Source organism: Cornus florida, unplaced genomic scaffold (assembly GCF_030987335.1).
Source record: "Cornus florida cultivar Cherokee Brave unplaced genomic scaffold, ASM3098733v1 CherokeeBrave_3.0.0_Hap2_Chr07, whole genome shotgun sequence".
Classification (NCBI taxonomy): Eukaryota; Viridiplantae; Streptophyta; class Magnoliopsida; order Cornales; family Cornaceae; genus Cornus; species Cornus florida.
This window is the reverse complement of record NW_026775577.1, coordinates 3,796,522-3,819,796: the sequence shown is the minus strand read 5'-3', so window position 1 is coordinate 3,819,796 and position 23,275 is coordinate 3,796,522. Positions and strand designations below refer to the sequence as shown.

General features: G+C 34.7%; 3 protein-coding genes across 4 annotated transcripts; all 3 read right to left on the bottom strand.

Moving 5' to 3' along the window:
• Positions 1-5,232: 5,232 nt before the first annotated feature.
• Positions 5,233-8,084, bottom strand: LOC132315810 (uncharacterized). The gene is made up of 4 exons (XM_059814221.1): positions 7,657-8,084; positions 6,743-6,796; positions 6,305-6,364; positions 5,233-5,616 (listed from the first exon to the last, which is right to left on the bottom strand). The coding sequence occupies exons 1-4, from the start codon at positions 8,017-8,019 to the stop codon at positions 5,491-5,493; spliced, it is 603 nt and encodes a 200-aa protein (XP_059670204.1). The 5' UTR covers positions 8,020-8,084; the 3' UTR covers positions 5,233-5,490.
• An 853-nt stretch (positions 8,085-8,937) lies between these two features.
• On the bottom strand, positions 8,938-17,350 carry LOC132315809 (uncharacterized). 2 transcript variants are annotated; one of them, XM_059814219.1, is made up of 9 exons: positions 17,133-17,350; positions 16,664-16,794; positions 15,274-15,432; positions 14,481-14,576; positions 12,877-12,969; positions 12,648-12,791; positions 11,243-11,350; positions 9,416-9,467; positions 8,938-9,309 (listed from the first exon to the last, which is right to left on the bottom strand). In XM_059814219.1, the coding sequence occupies exons 2-9, from the start codon at positions 16,760-16,762 to the stop codon at positions 9,254-9,256; spliced, it is 807 nt and encodes a 268-aa protein (XP_059670202.1). In that variant the 5' UTR covers positions 16,763-16,794; positions 17,133-17,350; the 3' UTR covers positions 8,938-9,253. The 2 variants fall into 2 exon arrangements, with proteins under 2 accessions (XP_059670202.1, XP_059670203.1); XM_059814220.1 differs by lacking the exon at positions 17,133-17,350 and adding an exon at positions 17,044-17,110.
• Positions 17,351-18,880: 1,530 nt separating this feature from the next.
• Positions 18,881-22,377, bottom strand: LOC132315808 (xyloglucan glycosyltransferase 4-like). Its single transcript, XM_059814218.1, has 4 exons — positions 21,416-22,377; positions 20,361-20,669; positions 19,874-20,278; positions 18,881-19,784 (listed from the first exon to the last, which is right to left on the bottom strand). Exons 1-4 carry the CDS (start codon positions 22,040-22,042, stop codon positions 19,143-19,145), a joined length of 1,983 nt encoding a protein of 660 aa, XP_059670201.1. The 5' UTR covers positions 22,043-22,377; the 3' UTR covers positions 18,881-19,142.
• Positions 22,378-23,275: the final 898 nt, after the last annotated feature.

Sequence of the window (23,275 nt, the reverse complement as noted above, 5' to 3'; positions counted from 1 at the left end):
ATATATATATAGGTGTGAGTAGTGAAGATAGCAGTCACATCCAGCTGGTTGTGGTCAAAACGATTGCCACCTTCAACTATTGGTGAGATATTAGGTATTGGTGTAGTCTGAAATCTGACTGAGCATGTGGCACTGCTGGCTTTAGCCCAACTTGGTTACACACCAGCTATTTTATATTGTATAGATTCCCATACTATATTGGATTAAAATTAAATAACTTGTTACCCTGTGTGTGTAACATGTGTGCCTTCAGCTTTTTAACGTAGTACTGAGTAGCAACCATCCAAAACAATAAGCCAAAGAACAAATCATAAAAATAACTACAGTATTTGCGAAAACAATGAGTATGTGTGTGCATGCACGTGCACATACTTGTGCTTGTGCCATTGCAGCTGTGTGCTGTGTCATAAAACATATCAATGCAAGAAAATGAATCAATGCAAGATAATGAAGATTTTCAAAAGGGTCAGATGAGGTAAAAGGTAGATCTTTTAAATACTGTACGTTTACCAACGCGTTCTTGTTTTTATGTTTATTTGTATCACCATAATATATTTTTGGAAACTGTTACAGGAAATTTGATTGTATGGACTGTAAATAACTGAGTGAACTTTATATTGTTGAAATTGTGAAACTGAAAGCAGAAGACTATAGATCATCATCCATATTAGAATGCCAACTCTCATGATAAAGCATGATTATGATATCAGAAACTAAACAAAAAAATTCACAAGTAATAATAGTAAGAGCTCGTTATGGTTATATAAAGGCTTGTGAAACCATTACATGATTTAACGAACATAAAAAATAAATAAATTAACAAATAAGAAGTAACAGGATTGAGTACAATAGACCCTGTCACTAATTATAATTGAAGCAAATATGCTTTTTTTTTACTTTTCTGTTCCAAGTTTCGTTGCATAGATTTGGTACACCATGTGTTAAGAGCCTCTGGAGGGAATAAGCAGGAGCATTTTCTGGAGCATGGGGATGAGCCTTCGCTGGAGGATGAGCGGGAGCCTTACCTGGGGAAAGAGTACGAGTCTTTGCCGGTGAATATGCAGGAGCATTACTTGGGGAATGAGGATGAGCCTTTGCCCAAGTAATATAGATTAGTTAGACTCAGGTTGGCTGTGGTGTCTTGTGTGTGTGTGTGTCATGTCACATACCATTGCAATGAAGAAAAGCATATGGGCTAACAAAAAGATAATAGATTTGATAGCCATTGCTAATCTGGAAGCGAAGAACCAAAGATTGGTGAAGAGTTTTGTTGAGCTAAGATATATATGGAAGAAATGTGTACTGTTACAAGCTGACACTAGTGCTATTAGATTGTCTGTTTCAGCTCCCCAAATAAAGACACTAATATCAAACACTTGCAACAGTTATGAATTGGATTTTAAGGTTCAAACTCACTGGATTAAATGGTTTTGAATGCTGAAGTAATAAATTTTATTTTAATTTATTCACCATTGCATAACACTTTATTATTTAACTACATAATATTTATTGTTATACATTGATCAATCCAGGAAAAAAAAAAAAAAAAAAAATTAAATAGCATGGTAGGAGGACAAATTCGACAAGGACATAAAATTGAGGCGAAGTCTATGGTGTGAACTCCACAGTCTTCACCAGCCAGCCAAGTAGTTGGAACGCATCTTTAGTTCCTAAAACTTACAATCTTGAATGGATTGCACTTCACATTGAAATTGAATGGATTCACAGAACTTGGTGAAATTCGAAAAGCAGATAATGATAATGCTTGTTACACTTTTTTTTTTTGAATCTTACTTTTTGTGCATTTTGTTAGAAAATTAGAGTAGGGACTATTGGTCATTGTTAGAATGCAACTCGACAGAAAAATGATAGAAATTTCACCAGAGTAATAACTGCTTATTCATAGAGGATCCATAAAAGCTTTATTACATAAATCCCATCATAGGGTTTATTACACAATTAAACAAACACAGAGACTGAAAGAAAGAAGATGAAATAACATGTGTTGAACATTATAGAGCCAAGACAGGAAAAAAAATAATAATAATAAGTACATTATCGAGAAACCAAAGGAATTTTGCCATTTTATGGGCAGTTGACCATTTTACCATGATACATCACATGATCCCAATTGGTGCACTTGTTAGTTCCAGCTGGTACACATTTGCACTTGTCACAGCAAGCAGTGCATACTCTCATGCATGATCTCTTGCTAGGGTGCGAGTCGCAGTACTCTGAACACAATGGGACACAACCTGCATTGCAACACACATCCATCACATTATAATACATCCTATCAAAATGTATTAGCAATCAACAATGAATTATCTGTTGATTTTCTAGGTTTAGTACCATGTTTGGGAGCCGGTGGCGCCACTGGGGGATGAGCTGGAGCCTTTGGTGGGGGTGGGGGGTGAGCATGGGACTTTCTAGGTGGATGGGCATGGGACTTTTTAGGTGGTGGGGGTGGGGGGTGAGCATGGGACTTTCTAGGCGGATGGGCATGGGACTTTTTAGGTGAATGGGCAGGAGCCTTCACAGGGGCATGCGCGGGAGCTTTCACAGGGGCATGCGCGGGAGCCTTCACAGGGGAATGAGCGGGAGCCTTCACAGGGGCATGCGCGGGAGCTGTCACAGGGGCATGAGCAGGAGCCTTCACAGGGGCATGCGCGGGAGCCTTCACAGGGGAATGAGCAGGAGCCTTCACAGGGGCATGCGCGGGAGCTGTCACAGGGGCATGAGCAGGAGCCTTCACAGGGGCATGGGATGGAGCGTTGGTAGCATCCTACAAAAATCACCAAATCCAAAGTTAGTGATTGTTTGATTGCAGTTGATTCATTTGAACTACCAAAGAGAGAACAAAATGTTCTGATGGAACTTTGGCAAGAGACACTACAAATTATAAATAAAATAAAATGCAGCATTTTATCAAATAAATTGCTTGCTTTGAGACTTTGAGTCACATTTGATGAAATGATCATAGAACTTAATGCAGAGTCACGTAATAAAGCTTCTCAATTCTATGCAAGAATAATTATAAATGTAGCAACAAACGACTAGAATGTCTGCCTTGTTAATAAGACCATTTTAGTTTTGAATTAGCTTCAAATCAATATCTTCTAGGACAAATGACACCTATAAAAAACCTAATCTATATTGATGATTATTCAAAACATTATGAAAGATCAAGAGAAAAAGAGACTAGGAAATGTGTGCATGTGTGTTATGAGAGAGGAGGGCAAATTGATTGGTTTTTGGGAAGTTAAAGCAAACACACACCCATACACTCAATATGTCCCTCGCGGGACTCAAAACTATCAACCTCCCCTCTGATGAGGAAAGATCATACCATCCGGACTGAGGCCTAATCATGCATATGTATGTTGTCTTAAATATTAGTGATTTCACATACCGTTGTGGTAGTGGTGGCGGCGGCTAAAAGCAGATAAGCTAACAGAAGGAGAATAGCTTTCATGGCCATTGTTACTATGGCAGGGAAGAAACAAAGGCTGGTGAAGAAGTTGTCTAAGTGATGAATGAGACATCAATGAGCTGAGATATATATATAGAAGCAATATGCTATGTAACAAGCCAACATTAGTGCTATTAGTTTTGTCTGCTTCAGCCTTCCCCACATAAAAAGTAGAAATTAGAACTGTCTGTTTCAGCCTTCCCCACACAAGCAGCAGCTACAAATCTAATTTTAAGGGTGGAACTCACTGGGCTCAATAATTTTGTCTCCTAAAATAATATATTTCATTCTTGTTTATTGACTATTGGATAATATTTTTTTATTTCTAACAACGTAAATCGGTGCAAGATTTCATGGTTGTCTCACTAATCTTTTTTTTTTTTTTGGTCAACTTGATCATACATAAGTTAGCTCCTTCAATATCAACCAAGAGCAGCTGTATTTGGAAATTTCGAATTGATTTTTCAGAATACTGGATTTTATTTTCACATCTTTGGAACCAACTAAGTCATCAAAATCTGCTACACACTTGAACACTCTCATATTAGCCTATAAAGTAAGTTCTCTTAATTAAAGGAATTTCAAAATAATCAGCCTCTTTGTTATTTTACCATGTAATATTCATCTTGTGCATAATTCATAAACAAGCAAGGAAAAAAAACCAAAAGAATGAGTTTATTTTAGTATAGAAGCAACCTCTATTACATGGACTCTTCAAAAGTAGTGTAATACACATGTCAGACACGTATCCCTCGTATATGGATTGGGTATGGGTTATGTGTCATACACTTTTGATTAGACATATACTTAAAAAAAAACATACACATTCATTCAATTACATAATATTATTATTTTAAAATGAGTTAAATGTCTATATTGAACATTATATTAGATGAAAATATTACTTTACTCTAGAAAATAAAATAAAATAAAATAAAAATTTAGCCGTGTCCGTGTGTTATTCTGTTTAGAGATTTGACACGTCCAATACATGAATACATACCCGTGCCCGACATCTGTACCCAAATCCATGTAATATAAGAAGCAGCGGTACTTATCTTCATGGAAACACCTTTAACTGAAAATATCCTCACAGTTTGATCATAATTTATGCATGGTTTATTGGTACCACTGCCATTTACTCAACAGATAACAACTTCCAAATTCCAGATCCTACCGAGGGAATTCATTGTCATCTAAAAAATATTCATTGTCATCTAAAAAAATATTCATTGTCATGTTATCAAAAGGTAAGTAATACAGATACATGTGGCATTCTGCATTGGGCTAACCAAAAAATAATAATAATAAAATACAAAACCATAAAAGATAACTTAATTGGGTAAAAAAAAAAAATAGTAGATAGTTTTGCTGATCCATATGAAGCTATGTAATTAAAGATGTATTTAATAATACTTAAATGAGGTATCACCTAACATCTTTACAGGGTCTTGCTGATTATTCAACTGGTTTGATATTAATTTTTCAGTCCAAAGTCGGTCAATTACTCAATGGTACAGTTGTTGAAAATTTTAAAAATAAATATCAGAGGTGGCCTGAAACTAGAAAAGATAATGCAATCAGGTAAGATGGTTGCATTTTCCCCTCTGATTTTTAACATGAAACTGAATGAATTCAGACGAAAGCTTTGAACTTTGGATGGATGAAACCGTACTCCAAATGAATTATTGTAAACACCGTTGGAATTGATGTTCCACTAACAAAATTATGACAATGAGAACATACTGTGGAACTTCAGGGAAACAAAAGCCACAATGTTGGCATTCTGGATTTCAGAACAGCTTGCAAAACAAAGTTTGATCAAACATATTTAGACAATTCTCAATCTAAATTGTGAACTTCAACTACTTCCACTGATAAAGTAATTGCACAACATCGTACAAGAGAAGAGGCCTATAAAACTAACAATCCCGAGTAAACTCAATACATTTTCCAGCATCTGCCTGGATTCCAAGATTCTTGGGAGGAGTTTCAAACCTTTTTTTTGTTTTTTTTGTCTAGTTGATGTCTTCTTCATCCTCAAAACTCAAATTCAATGATTGTAACTTGAAGCCTGAACCTTGTATGATCTCAACTAAACTGGAAGCCACCCCTGCTGCTTGTACAGTCGTCTGTTTTGTTAACTAAACAAAAAGATGAGAAAAGAACGACTATTAGTATCTCTAGCCCAAAAAAAATTTAAATTTTGATCAATTAAAATGCACTGAAAATTCCCATGTAAACGGGATACACCATGGAGAGAGAGACTACTCTCAATAATGTAACCCCCACACAGCACATGTGCAGCCACTAGATTCCATAGGTAGTTGTTCATTGACAGAAGGGTTTCAAATATAAGTCAACTTGGAGCTTATAATCTAATGGTAGCTTTGTTGGAAACAAAAAATTCTAGCCACAGAATTGATCCCATTAGAAGAAGTCTGGGATTGCACCAAGGTGTTGATGTTGATCCTATAGGTAGAGCTGGTGGTTTGAGTGTCACGTGGGGCGATAGTTTAAAGTTACTGACCAGTGTGAATTTGAGGTTACATTAGGAGTTACTGATGTTAGAAAAGGCAATTGAATTCTCAGAGTCTTTTATATATGCTAGTACTGGTGATTGCAAAAGAGCTGCCCAATAGGATTGTCTAAGAGCAAAGCATAGTATTTGGGGTACTTTGTAGTTTCTACCATTGTAATTGAAATACTTGTCAAATTTCTTCAATTTTTTTACTCCACACACAAGGTGGTCATTAAAACAGAAGATGCAACTCTCATTGACCAAAAATTCACTATACGAGATGTAAGACGCAACAAGCAGCATTTACTAACCTCAACACTAGCAATACCCTCAAGGACTTGAACTTTTAAATTTGTAATGCCCTCTGCTTCCTGCAAAATAGTAAATGAATATTCAATTGCAAAGGTTAAAAAGTAAAAGATAGTGAATTATTATACAATGTGACAGACAATATAAGAGGATTTCGCACACAAGAAAACATTTTAATGAGATACCCTAAATGAGATAGAACTGTAACTCATTACATTGCAAAAGGAACTTTTTTTTTAACTGACCAACCAAATGAACATGGAGAGCCAACAATGATAGTACAGTATTGAGAATTGGGAGATTTCACCATGAAGATGGTGAGCTTAAAACTGCACACAAAATCTAACAGAATTTTTTTTGAAAAAGGAAATGAGAAAGGAAATACCTACGCATTTGAAAGGTTCAAAACATGAGACAATTTGAAGAGCAAAGATAGATACCTCTAAAGCCTTGGTCACTGTAGGAATACCTGCCTCATTCATCGATCCTTCAGCCTTGATATTCAGAAAGTTAACGATGTAAGTGATATAAAAGCACATAACTTTCATTCATGAATCGCAAGATCATATAATAAATTAGGATTGTGAGGTCTACAAGAAAACAATTCAATGTATGGAGAAGTGCAGAAGGATTCAAGTACAGAGTATTTAATGATTCAAAGCTAAATTAAGTATTTTTGAAAACTTTTTCAAATCACCAAATAGATGACTATGAATCAAAGAAAAAACAACCAAATACGTTATTATCACTTAATTATTACAACGATACCACAAATGCCTCAGATTTGAGGTGTTAAGTGAAAGAATGTGAGCATTATCATTTTTCCCTTGTAATACAACTAGTAAATGCTATACATGTCCTGAAGAGTAAAACATCCATTTTGTCTCCATTTTCCATTGCTATTGAAAATGGTGCTTTTACATTTTTTCTATTGTAAAGGTATGCCTTCACTAGATAGCCATGTACATTATTTCTTTCCTCGGTGGCTCGATTGAGGTGTTCACTACTCTCCCCTCCCAATTAACAGAATTAACGGCCATCACTTTTCATTTTCAATAAAAATTACATAGTTCAATAAAAATTTGTGTAATGCCATATACAATAATTATAGACAAAAGTAAGATGATGCTTCAATTTTATTCAAAGTTGTAGCACTATCCAGTTGATGACAAATAAATGATTCTGTTGAAGTAACAAACAATTCATTGGGCATAAAGCAAAATTGAGAGTGTTCACTACTCAAACCATCAATACCCACACAATAATCAGAATTTCTCATAAGCAAGACATACAGATTATCAAAATTCCAAGTTGAAGTTCACACACTCAAACACAGTCGGCGGCGTATTAGTACCTGAAAGAACATGGTGAGAACGTCGGAAGGCGAGACCGGGACGGAAACGGTCTGGTCAGTGGTGGACGCTTCTCCTCCTTCTATGGCAGTGGTGGGCGCTTCTTCTCCTTCTATGGTAGCAGTGTTCTGCTCTGCATCTTCTGGAATTAGGGTTTCCTCTGCTACTGACCTAACAATGGTTCTCGATTTTGTCAACTTGTTGACAAGTGATAAATTAGGGTAACGACTGGCAATGTTTCCAGGGCTTTGAAATTGAGGAATTCGAAGAATTGGAAGGGTCAAAGAAGAAGAAGATGGGGTAGTAGATTTGGTTCTGGAAATGGAACAGAGTGTTGAATATGGTAAGAGTGTTGTAGTAGCCATTGATGTTCAATCTATCGACTGGGGGAGTAAAACTAATCGTGAAAGGCCCTTTATTTGTACTTTTATCCACAAGCGTTATATTCGTTAAAAAAGTAGGGAGTAATCTCCTATGTGGCACACTCGCTCACATTTTTTCAATAAGACACACGGTTCAAGTTGGACCCGTTTACAATTATTTTAGATTCAAACCGTATTTAATGGTTTCATAAAATAAAAATCGAATTGAACAGTAAATAATGAAACTAAATCAAATCATTTTCTCACAATTTGATTTGGCTTGGCTTCATAATTCTAGACTTTTTTTTATAATTCAAGCTATCTTTAAACTAAGTTACCGAGAACGTAAAATGACAAATTTTAAATCATACAAAATAATTTGGAAGTGAAAGTGAAAAAATGACACCCATTTGGAACAATTGTGTGATTTACGTTTTAAGAACAAAATTAAATTTTATTAAATTCTTAATTTTTTAAACGAACTTATTAGACAGGGGCATCTGTGTTATTTTTAAAAACTCTCAAAAATCGTTATTTAACCTATTTTGAAGGTCAATATAATTTACACTAGATTTTTTTTATGTGAGTTGCAACTTCAGGTAACATTTTAAAAAATAATAATAATAATTTATATAATGTTACAATTGTCTGTTGGTTTTGTATGCGACTCTAATAGATACCATCTCTCCTTAAAATATATCACAATCTGCATGAGCACAAGAGATGATAAAAAGGGCTCGCAAATTAGTGTGTGTTAATGTTTAAGTAATAAATATCTCTAACCTTAAATATTAGAGTAAGGAACAAAAAAAAGGTCATTACTCAGTGAAGCATGAGAGCCAAACCATTTTACCATTGCACTAACCAATGGCCTCTCATGTCATGCAAATGAAAACTACGAAGTTTCAATTGTAGGTTTAGATATCTACTCAATAATTGGAACCATAAAATGATTGACACCTTAATCAAAACAACATTTTAGGTTAATAGAGCAACAGTGACGGCCATACTAAAGAAACCCTTCTAAGGTACCAAGTGTTCTACAAAATATCATGATAGATCATCACAAGAGTTCTAGCTCTAATGCCTTCGTTTTCCTTTACACATTTTGCGCATATATACATAATTTAGGACACCTGTTTCAAGAACCCCAAAAGGTAGTGTCTGAATGATAACAAGTCCACAAACATGCATTGCACCGGTTTTCCACAAACCGGAAAAGGTTAAGCTGGCGGGATCAAAAACACTGAATTTTTCTGCGAATCTTGTCATGTTCCTCGTGAACCTCACCATCTTCATGAGCATAAGAGTCTTATCAGGCTTACAAATGCAAAAAAAGAAGAAAACTAGATTGAAATAAAATCTTGCAAAGTACTCAAAGTAGCTTGAAGGTCCTCACCCTTGAGAAATATAGCAAGGTTTGCTTGAGCATCAGCGTCAGAGTTAAAATCCTTGAAACACAGCATGAAAAAAAGGTCAGGCAAAGGTAAATACGTAGACAAAAAAAGGGTTGGTAATTACATTATCAATTAATTGATTAAACTTTGATGATGTTACTGGTAGTAGTAGTATGATGACAACTTTCTAATTTTATCAGTTGCAAAACATGTAAAAGTAATACATAGTTTTGCCCATGTGAAACCATTTCGACCCTCCCACCCACTGAAAGCCCGTGTCTCACCAGCCGGTGCTGTGAACTCTCACAGGATTCAGCAACAAAATATGTAAAGTGAATTGTCCAAGTAGAGCATTACAAGCACTAAAACAGAGTACTTCATAGTTCCACACAAAGCTTAAAACCACGTGTTGCATTATCCAGCACTGAAACTCGATTTTGAATATTATGATTAGGTAACATTTGTTCATGACAAGTTCCAGGAAACCCCAATCACAACCCCTAAGAGGCCACCTGAGCATAAGAAGATGACATCAGATTCTATTCATGGTCTCGACTCTCGAGAGCATGTCTCCTTGATAGAAGTCAATCACAGATGCCACTGGATCAAAATACAAAGTGATCATGAAGCTCAGCCAATGGCATTCAACCATTATGGAGCTTATGGCTTATCGAGCAGGTAAAAGTCAGAAAGATCATCACCCAGAGAAAACCCTATACTGAATTGGCTTTAAAACATGCAAAACCAAGATGATGGATTTTTTTATTGTACCAATACTAGTAACCCTAACTGTTCCCAATAATTTACTAATGAGCCCATATAATGGTATTGAGATCAACAATAAAGCCAAAGCACATAACAAGCATCAAGTGTTGCAATGTTAAATAGTGTAGGACGAAGTCTAGATTCTCCAGAAAAAGCAGTCGAAGGCAAAAAATTTGGAATATTTAATTCATGGGAAGCATAAAGTATTAAATCAGCCGTTTCTAATCTGAGAATACAAAGACCATGTAGAAGTTTAGCAGCCACACAGTCCCAGCAGGATCATTTGATATCAACATCAAAAACAGAAAATCAAAAAGATTCTAAAGAGATAAATCGGGAAGGGGAAACAAAAGCATATCCACAAAAGAATATTAACCACTCATGACTATGTTGCTCCTTTATAAGCATTTACTTCCATCTCTTTTTTTAGGATGGTGGCAGACTATCCTAATCAGTTTAACTATAGCAAATCATAGCAGCTACTTGGAAGCACCTTCAAGTCCAACCACTTGAAATCAGATATTAAAATAAGAAACATCAGTTCTGAAGGGTTTTCAGAAGCTCAATTTAAATAAAATCATTTATAGTTCCATTACAATTTACGTAACATTTGAAATGAGCTTATTCCATATCACATAGAGACTGAATTCTTGGATGTCATGGAATGACATTTACATGTTATTTCTTACATTTTGATTAGAGCATAATGGAAACGTGGGATTCATGTAGCCGACTCCAAGTAATTGGGAAAAGGCTTGGTGGTGGTGGTGGTTGTTCTTACATTTTGATTAGGGTACCACGTTTTAAAAAATACAACTATTTCATTTTCTCATTTGACAAGGCGCCAGATACCCCAAGAGATGTATTTTTTATCTAGAGATTAATGAAATGATCAGAGGCATACAAATAACATCCAACAGTACTAAATTTCTACAAGTTACAGCTGAAACAACCCATGAGAAACAGAATAATATTCAGCACACATTAAGAAATGAAACTGCACTATGCCATTATCTAGATATAAAAGCAAAACTTCAGAAGACAAAGGAATCGTTTGAATGTACCCTTTCAACATGTTTGATCTGGAAGGACATAAACTTATCTTTGAACTCCTTGGCTATCTTACACAGGTCAGCCATATTCTGGTTTTTGGTTTTCCACAGACCCTGAATCTGTTCCATTGGATAAAGTCAATGAAATCGAGTAAGACTGTGCAAAAATTAAAACTCAGAGAGAAGCAACAAGTAATCATGTCCAGACTTAAAGCCAAGAAGTTAGATGAGTGGTGATACAATCAAAAATTGGACAATACTCTCAAATTCTCAATATCACAACAGTGTCAACCCTTTTTTTTTCCCCGCTGATTCCATATGCTATTCAAACCTCTACGTTTCTTCTGTGTGTGTGTAAACCTCAAGCTTATTTTTGAACAAAGTCAAACTTCCATTCTTGTCTTGCTCTGAGGGAGCCTTAAGGTATGCCTGGCAAATGCTTTCTGGAACTATGATGGAACTAAATACTTTTTCCAATAGAATTAGCTAAAGATTTTCTAAGCAAGAGATCGTAGTTTTCATAATGACTATTTTTACTTTGTGTAAAAAATCATACGTGGACAGCGGTCACACTGTTTCAAACAAAAAACCAGCCACAATTATAGTCACACTAATCCAAAAAAATAGAAAGAAAAGAAAAGCCAGATCAACCATCTGTGTTAATAAAATCTCTAGGTTTACAAAACACTAATTTAGAAGTATTTGCCGAAAGAAGAACCTCCTAATACTAACATTAATTAAAACAGAAGTTGATTCTCAGTAGTAACTACAGAGCAATAAAGTTAGTAAATCCTGTAATAACCAATAAAATCTAACAACCAATTTTGTTCAGTGGTGGACAATTAATAGTTCTATAATCCGACCATATAACTTATTGGAACAATCTATTTGTACTACAATCCAATTAGAATAGGAATTTACAGACATGTAGACATAAAATAATATTACAAGCATATCTGGTTACAGAAGTAAATAGGGCGTTTTTCATGTCTTCCGTGATAGAATATCTACTATGGAGTCATTGCTTAATGTAATGGTAAAAGCTCATACCAATAAGCTTGAGGACAATATTCATGTCTCAAAACAACCACTATGAGAAAGAAAAAAAAAAATGGCAAATAGGTTTTTCTTTTTTTTTTTTTTTTGGAATGTGATAAATATATCTAAAAAGATGCAAACGAGATCTCTTCGTAAGGAGATGTTTATTGGTATTTTTTTATCATAAAAGACAAAGAAAAAAATTATAATTTAATAAATTAGAATTAAGTTAGCTTTAGTAAGGAATGAAGTTCACAAGAATATTTAGGAAAAAAAAAAAAAGTTCACAAGAATATATATATTTTAAAATAAATGAATAAAAAATAATTAAAAAAAAAAAAAAAAAAAAACATAAGTCTATTGAAAGAAAATGAGAAACCTGCATACAAACAAGTTTGGAGTCGCCCTGGACACGAATGTGTTTAAATCCTTTCTTAAGAGCATACTTCAATCCTAAAATCACAGCTCGGTATTCTGCAACATTACAGGTTGCAATGCCCACACCTTCACGCAATCGATAAACCTATCAAAACTCAAAATTAAAGAGCTACCTTTTACAAGAGATTAAGTGAACGACAGTACAAAATATAAGTCAAATGGTTACATACCAGACTTCCATCATCAGCACGTATCACAGCCCCTGCACCAGCTAATCCCGGGTTTCCCTTTGAAGCACCATCAAACTCAAGACTACAGGACAGCTATGAAAATAAAAGATCATGAAATTAAAAAAACAATTATTGAAGGAACTCGGAAGGATGCTTGGCAGTTCACAAAGAAGAATTTTCAGTACAGCATATTAGTTTTAGATATGTCAATATGTATGGTTAGTCTTCTTAATAGTGATGTTTTGCATGTCAAATACCTCAGAAACATGACATGGCTCATGATAAATGTCTAAAGCAATTTGAATTCACTTACGCCAAATGGCTCTGTCGATTTCCATTTGCTTCTAGAATGTTCAGAACAAAAGAATTGTGCTATATTATAGCTGGACCAAATGAAGTTATATTGTTCATTGATTAATTAACACTTACGCCATTGATGCTAAAGGGATTAGCAGTAAAATTCATAATATGATCAACACTTCTTCCAAAGCATTTATAGAAATTCTCCATAATTTTACCTATATCATAACATGAGAGGAAAAAAAAAAAGAACTAGAACATTTTGTCACATTAATATATATTTCATAGAGCATATATAGAACAAAAGGACTGAAATGACATAGATAAGATCATTGCTTGAAGAGTTCCATCGTCGAAGTGATCTTGAGATGGAACCCATATCATAGCCAACGATGAAAGCAGCTATTCAATGTTCAGATTTTGGGTTGTGCAGCATCCTGTGATCCTCCCCCCTCCCTTCTATCTCTTCTATGGTTATGGTTACAAAGACATTGCAATGAAACTAATTGCAGGTCTTGTTTTCTCATAGAACCAAGGCCAACACAATTTACTCTCTTAGTTACAGAAATGAATCCCAAGAGTAATCTGATTCAACGGCCTTGAAAAATTTGCAACAATACCAATATTTTCTTTTTCATAGTTGAATCTCAACTGGGATCCATACCATCCCCTGCATCATTAAGGTAATGCCTTCCAAGACTCAGTTTACAATTTTTTTTTTTTTTTGGTGACTATCAACTGTGCAAGTTGTTCTTTTCATGTTTATTAGACGTTTTTAAGCCATTTTATCCATAAAATATAATGAAGTTAGCATGCTTATACCATACAATTACTACTGCTGCAAATGAAACCGCAAGGCATGTCACTTCTTTACAATTGACTTTTAATTTGGCTTTTAACTCATATGAAGCACCCAGAGCTGCTACAACAAGACAGGTATGTCTGCAAATCAAACCCTAACTATAAAAGGTAGTTCAAAAGAAACAAATTTTGAAATAGTTTCAACTCTAATTTCCCAATATATATTTATGGTCTGACAAATAAATCAAATAACTGGGCCTAAAATATCTGCATGCATTTTTTGCTATGTATATACATTGATGAAAGAGCTGACACGTTACTAATTTTATCTTGTAAACCGTGTAGACGAGCACCTATACATGGTAAAACTTAATGGAATGGCCTTAAAAGGAGACAAACTGGCAAAAGATTTAGAACATAAAATACAAAGATGTGTAATAATAGTAATAGGAGGGCTATCAGCAGCAATAGAAGAATCGTTAATATCTCAAAGACAGACTTACACAACTAGATGAAATTGCTGGAACTTCAACGTGGTTGTCTAATTTGACACACTTGCCCTGAGTATTTGCTACAGATGAAGTTGAACCAACGACATCCTGCCCAAAACAAAGAATTTAGACAAACCAGTGGGAGAAGATGATCAAGATAATAAGTAAATGTGTCAGAAAGAACCTAAGAAACACTGGATCCTCAACAGTCTCGAAAAAAACCAAATACAAAACAGCATATTTCAACAAAATCAAAATGGTTGCCGAAAACAATTTTCCTAATTACATGATGATTATAATATTTGAAGCTTTATAATACTTGATAGAGTTAACACCTCAATTAGCTAAGCTGTAGCAGAACAGGACAAGTGGATCAGCTTAATAATTTTACACACTCAAAGTGAGAGAGTTAATATCCAATATCATGACTGGCATATGAATTGATGTAAAATGGTCCTCATTATGCCTCTTTGGCTGGCACCCTTGAATATTCTTGGTTTCTTATTTCCCAAAAACAGCAAAGAAGAATAACAAAGGAAACACTGCACATGCACAAAGCAATTGATATGCCATACCCAATATAGTCTAATAATTCAAGCAAAGAACCTTGCAAAACCAAAAAGATATCAGTACTCTATAAAAAGCCAGCACAGATGCCTGAGGAAAGGAGGCAATGGCACATAGAAACTATCTCAGATTTGAGTGAGATGAAAAGGGAACACACCCATATGATTTAATTAATTAATCAAATAGATGCTTAAGTACCTAACTCTAATTTTGTAAGTTAAAGGATCAAGTACATTACCTGAAACGGGCAAGCAACAAGTTGCCGAGAAAAACAGTTTTGCACATCAGTCGCGCTTATAGAATAAGTTGCACCCTTCAGCCCATGTGAGACAAGGTACTCCTCAGCTTCCTTTGGCAAGCAATACCCTTTGAACACACTTACAGAAGGATTACCTGCCTATAAATAAAGAAAAGGAAGAACTATGTGTTCAGTAAAAAAACAAATGAATAGTATGGGGATGACAATAGCTTTATTTACATAGATCACAATAATAGTTTAGTTCAAGAAAAGAAGCAAAACTCCGACATTTTGAATGAATCAAGGAAGACCTCGTTACTGCAAAGAGAAAATACATCAATATTGCAATGACATAATAATGGCCCAATTTAGGGGTAGAACTCAGGCCATTGCAAACTGAGAACCATCTAACCAACTTGACCCAGGTTTACATGATCATGAAATGATGAAAATAATCCAATCTTAAAACACCAGATATATTTCAACTTAAAATGTATGGCCATGTGCATTTAATCAAATAAAAAGCTTCTCCGACTGAAATACTGCTTCCTCTGGTTCCAAATCATGCCTAATATACAAATTAAGTTCGTCAACGATTAAAAAAAGCCACTTTCAATATGTTCAGTATCAGAATTACTTCATCTGGGTCGGTGGGCCCCATGCTAATACGAATAAGGTGGCATAAAACAAATAAATATACATCAATATTGAAAGGAAAAAAAGAAAAGAAAATAAAACATGAAACAGTACTGAAAAAATCCCGTCTAAAACCTGTTTTCTCTATTTTATCACTAATAAGCGTCCTCCTACTCTCTCCCTCACACACTAATTGTTCACCCTATCACTTTTTGTCATTCCTGTCATTCATTTTAAGATTCTCATTTCAAGTACATGAATATGTCGTCCTTGTTTCTTTTCCCACGCCCAACACTACTACCTCTGATCCATATACGAAGTTGTTCAAATCCTACTAATTACATAATCATCTTTTTTTGCATCCTTTTGTATTATTGATTCTAGATATAGAAAATGATTCTTCTAAGGAATCCTTTGTTGTTGTACTGTTAGCGTGATATTGTCATTTTTCCAAACTTTACAAAATTACATTCCATGTAATCTGCTTTAATCTTATTAATTCCTAAGTCATTTGCCTCTGATGTCTCTCTCCCTACTTCAAATTTTGTTTCTGAGGCTTCTTTAGAAGCACCCAAAAGAACTAATTCGTCAACAAACAACATGCGCTGTGAGATGTCTTCTTGTACTATTGTGAATAGGTATGAGCTTAGAAAAATCAGTCTTCTCTACTCGAGTGTTCTATTGCTATACATATCACATTGCGAAATTAACAGGTAATAAACAAATAACAATTCAGAGGGTGATGAAAGATTACAGAAGATCCAAGTTCAGCTTGGCAGTCTTTTAAACTTGTGTACACGCCAACAACATCTCCCTTACGGACAACGTAAAAGGCATCCTTTTCATTCTCCATTGCTGGTTCAGGAACTCACTTCACCGAACCACCTTCAGAATAAAAATTAGATTAAATCACTGTATCATCAACATATTGTGTAAGCTTTCTTTTATGTAATGATTCTCATTAGACATGGAATGTAAATAATTTTATATGTGTAACACCATCTCGCAAATAAATAACTAAAACCCTAATCAGCAAACCAAACTAATCTGTTTATGGTTCTTAGAAAGAGTGAAACAATAGGAAATCTCATTATTTGAAAAGAAAATTAAAATTCAGATTAGTCAATCATTTACTTTTCTTTTTTTCTTTTTTTTCTCCAAGAACCACATGAATGCAAAGAATGATCGGGAAACAGTTGTTCTAAGGGATGAAAGAACTTTACCTTTCTGATGGAGTCTTAGGTCTCTACTTCAAAGTGCGAATGGAAAGTAAAATGATGATCAGAGCGATAGAAAAAGTTCACACCTTTTTGGCGGGATTTGAAAGATGGAGTCTATGGACAATAGATTTACCCCCAAAAAAAGCATACTAAAATACTGTAGTTAATGGCCCAAAATCTCTGAAGCCTAGGGCTAGTCCACTGTAGAGTGTAGACAACTTTTATCTCTTTTGAATTTGTTTTTATACTTTTTGAGTGGAGTAAGTTGCATTTGACAAGACAAGGAGTGACTTTCTAAATCAAAATCATTTAAGTAGATTTTAAAAATCACACTCATTTAATAAATAAATGGTAATTCAAATTTCTTTTTCCCTTTTACAATCTTTATCTTTCTTATGCTTTGGCATTATTAGATCATCTGGATGCCTTACGGTGAGCCCCTGTTGGACGGCGAGCAGAGAAATTACTATTCATTCTGGTAAATCACCATACGCCATGTGTTAAGTTACTCTCACGCTCTACGTGCGCTCAAATCTTCACTATTTATAAAATAATTTTATTACTCTAATACTTCTACTCTCGAATTCACTCTCGCTCCAACTAGTATATGTCTAAGGAGACATGCGCTTGGCCTGGCCTGCCCTATATAATTTTATATAATTTTTTATACATATATATAGACATTTGTATATTATGCCTTCCCTAAATTTCTAAAATTCTTTTAAATTTTCCCTTTTTCTCTTCATTTACTCTTTAAAATTTTTTAATTTTCTTTTAAAAAAGCCAAATTTTCTTTATTCATTCATACTCTAATTTGTTTCTTTCAAAGTTATATCATTTTTCTTTCCCTTTTTCTTCTTATTTGTGTTTTTCCTTTTATTTTTTAAAATTCTTTCAATTTTTTTTTGTTCACTGTGACCCCTCTAAATTTATAACCTGGTTCTGTTCTTATTCCCACTTTATGTGACGTAAGCATGTGGCTACGTTTACAAAATGGCGACTATTGCATAGCAGATAGTGAACCCCCATTAATTTTATTTTATATGTTACAACGCGTGGATATATGAAATAATAAACAATAAAAATGGGCAGTCCAATAAGCAGCTACTAATTGATTGAACTGGTCACCTTAAATGACTAATGGGCTGGTGATTGGGCTGACCACTTTAAATGGACTAATGGGTTGATGTACCTCGCCAGCCACCAAAAGTAGCATCCTACGTTACATTTGGTCATACATAATGTATTTCAAATATATATATATATATATATATAGCTGTTAAAAGCACGAGTTTGTGGGTATAAAATGGAAGTGTGACGTTTCTGTGTCCTGTTGTGAATATTGGGAGAGTTTCTAGTCATACACCAATTTTTTTTTTTTATATTTAATTTTTTTTTTTTTTTTTTTTTTTTTTGTTTTATATCTGGCAAGTAGGGGCAGTGGCGGTCATGTCTCATTAGTCCCCCTAATTTTCGCATTAATTTGTGATAGAATCCAAAAAGAGAGAAAAGAAGTAAAAGTTACGATTGACAAACACAAACTCTTTGACTATTAGTATGGGTGATCTGAAATTGGAAGTCCTTTGAAAAAGTCAAGTGGGATATCAATGATGTAATTTCCATTTGAATAAAGATTTTCTAGTTTCTGCCCAAACTTGGATATCATTTTTTCTCTATATAGAAGATATATAAGAAAATATAATTAAAAAGATTTGAGTTAGCAAGTTGTAACCACACCAAACCTAAAAGGGTACACTCAAACAAAGATTTTTTAATTGCTTCTGTTATATTGGGTACATTATTTGAAACACTGGTAATAAGTAATACATGTAATTGTACAACAAAAAATAATAGTAATTCTAATATGTTATCTCTCACCGGGCTAATTCAACACCAAATGTCCCTAATCTATGATGAACTCCTGTACCAACTCAAGTTTATACTGCTGTACTTTGATTGCAGTATAATTTGCTTAAACATAGAGCTTGAATTGGGATAATTTTAAGTCTTGTCTCAGCTAATCTGCTCGCCAATCAAGTCCAAGCCAACCACAAGGAAAGACAATCCCTGGAACAACAAGAAATAGAAATGAACTCCATGTGCTGACAACAAGCTTCTTGCTGATGCAGTGAGTAGAAGAAAAGCAAGTGCAAGTTCCTTTCTATAGAGCCTGTTTCTCTTCTTTACAAGTGGAACAACAACCTCTTCTTGTTTTAGTTTACCGAACATTTCTAGACCGGATTCAGAAAGCCTCCTCTGGATTTTCTCTTGATTTGCACTTTTTGATTCCCTCTCAGCAAGGGCTAATAAATCAGATTCAGATGCCCTGCCGGTCTTCTTTGTCACTACCCATTCGTAAGCACTTCCGAGCTGAAATAGGCCTGATATCATGGCATTGAACTTTGTCACCGACATTGTGTTCTCAAACAGTAGGTATGGCATCAAGAATGGGAAGGATTTTGGCGTTGGGAGAATGTTTAAAAAGGACATGAACACGGGGACATAACAGATCACCCAAATGGGCAATTCAGCCTCGGGTATGAACATGGTTAATGGAAGTATGATACAAAATAATGTAAATGAGTAAAAGGGTAGTATCAGTTTTCGTAGGAGAAAGAAAAGAAATATCAGGTTAGCCTTCTTCCATATCGATATCTGCACAAAAATAAATCAAAAATTAGACAATTGTACTAAATTTTCTAGCTTCAGAAGATTAATGTAAAAGAGAGGGACATTGCAGAAACCTTGGAAGTTATAATGGCAGGAAGGCATAATCTGAAGAGCTGCATTGGACCTGAATGCCAGCGGTGCTGTTGTTTCTTGTACGCTCCATATGTCTCCGGTAATTCACAAAGCACTCGGACATCATTGAGGTAGATGAATTTCCACCCTTTCAAATGGGCTCGAACTGCAATGTCCATATCCTCTACCGTTGTTCTATCAAGCCAGCCTCCGGACTCCTCTAAAGTCTTAATCCTCCAGACACCAGCAGTTCCATTAAACCCGAAGAAGCTGAGAAACATGCCATTGACTTGCTGCTCCACCTCAAAATGGAAGCACAGATTGATGTTTTGAAGCCTTGTAAGCAAATTTTCGTCCTTGTTTGTATAGGACCAGCGAGCCTGAACCAGGCCTAACTCCGGATTTCCCTGAGACAATTCATAAGAAACTTAAGGTTGGCATAGACATTATCAAGTGTGTAATGTTCTTCATAAGCGTAGAGTTCGTTACCTTAAAGTGAGGCATTGTATGTTTAAGAAAATCAGGACTTGGTTGGAAGTCTGCATCAAATATTGCAACAAACTCATAGTCTTTGACATATTCACAGGCCATGGCTGACTTAAGATTGCCAGCTTTGTATCCGGTTCTGATGAATCGATGTCTGTAGATTATGTTCACACCTTTCTGTCTCCATGAGAAGACTTCATTTCTTATTAGAAGCTGTACATTTTCATCATCTGAATCATCTAGGACTTGAATTAGAAGGCGGTCCTTTGGCCAATCCAACAGGCAAGCAGCAGAGATTGATTGTGCATATACCTTAATTCCATCAAATTGTTTCACATCAGATCAATTACAGACACACAGATTACAAACACAAGCACACACCTAATTAATCCTGAGTAAAAAAGATCAACTCGACGATTGTAAAACAAGTATGCCTAGCATTTAACCAAAAAAATGAAAAATTGTGTAGTTTCACAATCACCAAATAAGGACATCTATAATTCTATTCTGAAAATAAAGTAAATATACCCTGAAGCCACAGCAAAATTCTATCAAACACAGGCATACAACTAAGAAATCATGAGTGAAAAGAATCAACTAGATGATGGTGAAATAAGTATGTCTAGTATTCAAGAAAAACCAATGAAAAATTGTATAGTTTGCCCAATAAAAAAATAAAGACATCCATGTAGAATTATTAAAATAAGATCACTCTACCCTAAAGCAACAGCAAAATAGGCCCTGCACAATTTGACTCAAAAAATATGGTTTCTTTTTTCTTTTTGCACAATGAACACTAGAAAACATGAAATAGTGTTGTTTCAAACTTTTGTTTTCCTCATCATCTCCTAACTTAAAAGAAACATCACTAATTACTAAAGTTTGAAAGAGCTTATTTTGCACTACTTTTTAAGTGACTTTAACTTCATCGTTTGGGCCACAGGAAATGCACGAACATCGAGATCCAATGAAAGACAGTAAAGCAATTACATACTAATACAAGATATATCGTGGTCCGACCAAAACCAGATAAGAAAAATGAGCATAAGAGGAATTACCTCTCTTTCATTGCACATTGGAATCTGAACAAGAACCATTGGGAAAGTTGAACAATCTTCAATGTCATATGCTTCACCTTCAACCACTGGCTTCAACTTCTTGTACTTGATCCAAAAACACCCAACACATAGCACGAGCCGATCGAGCGATTGAATCATGAAAAGCACAATGCAGAACTTAGAAAGCATCATAAGCAAGGGAGCAACATAATCAACTCTAAAAGACAACCAAGCCATGTAAGACCATTGCATAAGACCCTGAACCTCCCAAGGATGAATCAGATCTAAATTCCACTTCTTGAAATGGGCAACCACTTCAACAACCAAAGCCACAATGGATATAGCCAAACATGCCCTTAGAAATCTATACAACTTCCCTTTGTTTTGGGGCTCTTCTTCACTTGTGTTGGACAATGCAATGCGTTTCTTAACTGAAGCAAACACACCAAACAACCCCATTGCAAGCCAAGGAATGAATGTGAGAACTCTGTATGCTTTCAGAAGAAGAACCCATGTGAATTGCTTGGGACTTGCAGCCTTCTGTTTATCAGGAAACACTGGTGAATTCAAACCATTGGGTTCTAATAAAGACTCCTCAATTGTGACTACAACCGAATTTGGGGCCATTTTTATTTTCCAGGAAGCCAATCAACCAAGAAATCAATGGCAACCCAGATCAGAATTTTGGGAAAATAACAATGGGTTGGACTTAGAATTCAATTACAAGATTTACACAGCATCGTATATGAGAAAAAAATAAGAAAACCCATGACAGAGATATATACTATACTTTTCTCATTTAAATTTTGGATCTTAAAACTGAACGAATGTGAACAGATATTCAGATGAAAGTTGTGCAAGGAGAGATATTTAAAGTCAAGGCAGGATGCCCCTGTATCAATGTGTGTGTGTGTGTGTGTGAGAGAGAGAGAGAGAAAGAATATGCTTTTTTTGAGCAACTAACAGAGAAGGTGATTTATGGAGGAGGCAAATGGAAGGTTCAGTTCTATTATAAAATTACAAAAAGGTTCCAAAGTTTATTACTCCAAAAGATATTCAATTTTGTGTCATAATAAGAGGATCAGATGTTTTTTAGACTCATTAATCTAGGGAAAATTAGTCGGTGGAAATCAATGAGTCAAAGTTGATAGAATTTAGTCTATAAATTATTAACCAATAAAGATTGATACATATACTAAGCTCCACAATTATTGTTTGGGATAATTTCACTGACGCACCCCCAGTAGTTTGGCCAAATATCAATCTAAAATATCTTTCGAAAATAACTATCATTCACATCACAAACGTTCGCTCCGTTTTTCACTCACACCTCAAAAGTTAGTTGACAGGTGTGTCAGACCACTTTTTTTTATGTAAAAAGACATTCTTACCCCTTGACTTTGGTTTGACCCATTTAATTATTTCTTTAATGATTGAAATGACATATTTACCCTCATTTGATTTTAGTTTGACTATTCAAATGACATGTTTACCCTTCCTTTTCCATATACAAGAACAAATAAAGTAAGTGATCAACATCATACAGTTTGATATTGAGGACTATTATACGCCATACAAGTGTTCGGTTCTATATTTTTTTTAAGGAAATTAATGAAATTTAAGAAGAGAAAGAGAAAAATAAGAAAAATTTTAAAAACTAAAATAGAAAAATAAAATAAGAAAAATCACCCATTCATATAAGGAAATTAATGAAATTTAAAAAGAGAAAAATTTTAAAAACTAAAATAGAAAAATAAAATAAGAAAAATCACCCATTAATATATATTTTTAAAGAAATTAGTGAAATTTTAAGTAAGAAAAATTTATTTTTTTAAGGAAATTAATGAAATTTAAAAAGAG

Excerpts from the sequence above, each read along its gene's own strand:
- LOC132315810 (XM_059814221.1), bottom strand. The coding sequence starts at position 8,019 with ATGGCTACTACAACACTCTTACCATATTCAACACTCTGTTCCATTTCC. Across the intron at positions 6,797-7,656 it reads TTCTCACCATGTTCTTTCAG|GCTGAAGGATCGATGAATGA; the intron begins GTACTAATACGC and ends CTGAATATCAAG. Across the intron at positions 6,365-6,742 it reads CAGTGACCAAGGCTTTAGAG|GAAGCAGAGGGCATTACAAA; the intron begins GTATCTATCTTT and ends ACTATTTTGCAG.
- LOC132315809 (XM_059814219.1), bottom strand. The coding sequence starts at position 16,762 with ATGGAGAATGAAAAGGATGCCTTTTACGTTGTCCGTAAGGGAGATGTT. Across the intron at positions 15,433-16,663 it reads AAGCTGAACTTGGATCTTCT|GCAGGTAATCCTTCTGTAAG; the intron begins GTAATCTTTCAT and ends CTTTATTTATAG. Across the intron at positions 12,970-14,480 it reads CAGCAATTTCATCTAGTTGT|CTGTCCTGTAGTCTTGAGTT; the intron begins GTAAGTCTGTCT and ends TTATTTTCATAG.
- LOC132315808 (XM_059814218.1), bottom strand. The coding sequence starts at position 22,042 with ATGGCCCCAAATTCGGTTGTAGTCACAATTGAGGAGTCTTTATTAGAA. Across the intron at positions 20,670-21,415 it reads CAATGTGCAATGAAAGAGAG|GTATATGCACAATCAATCTC; the intron begins GTAATTCCTCTT and ends GATGGAATTAAG. Across the intron at positions 20,279-20,360 it reads ATACAATGCCTCACTTTAAG|GGAAATCCGGAGTTAGGCCT; the intron begins GTAACGAACTCT and ends GAATTGTCTCAG.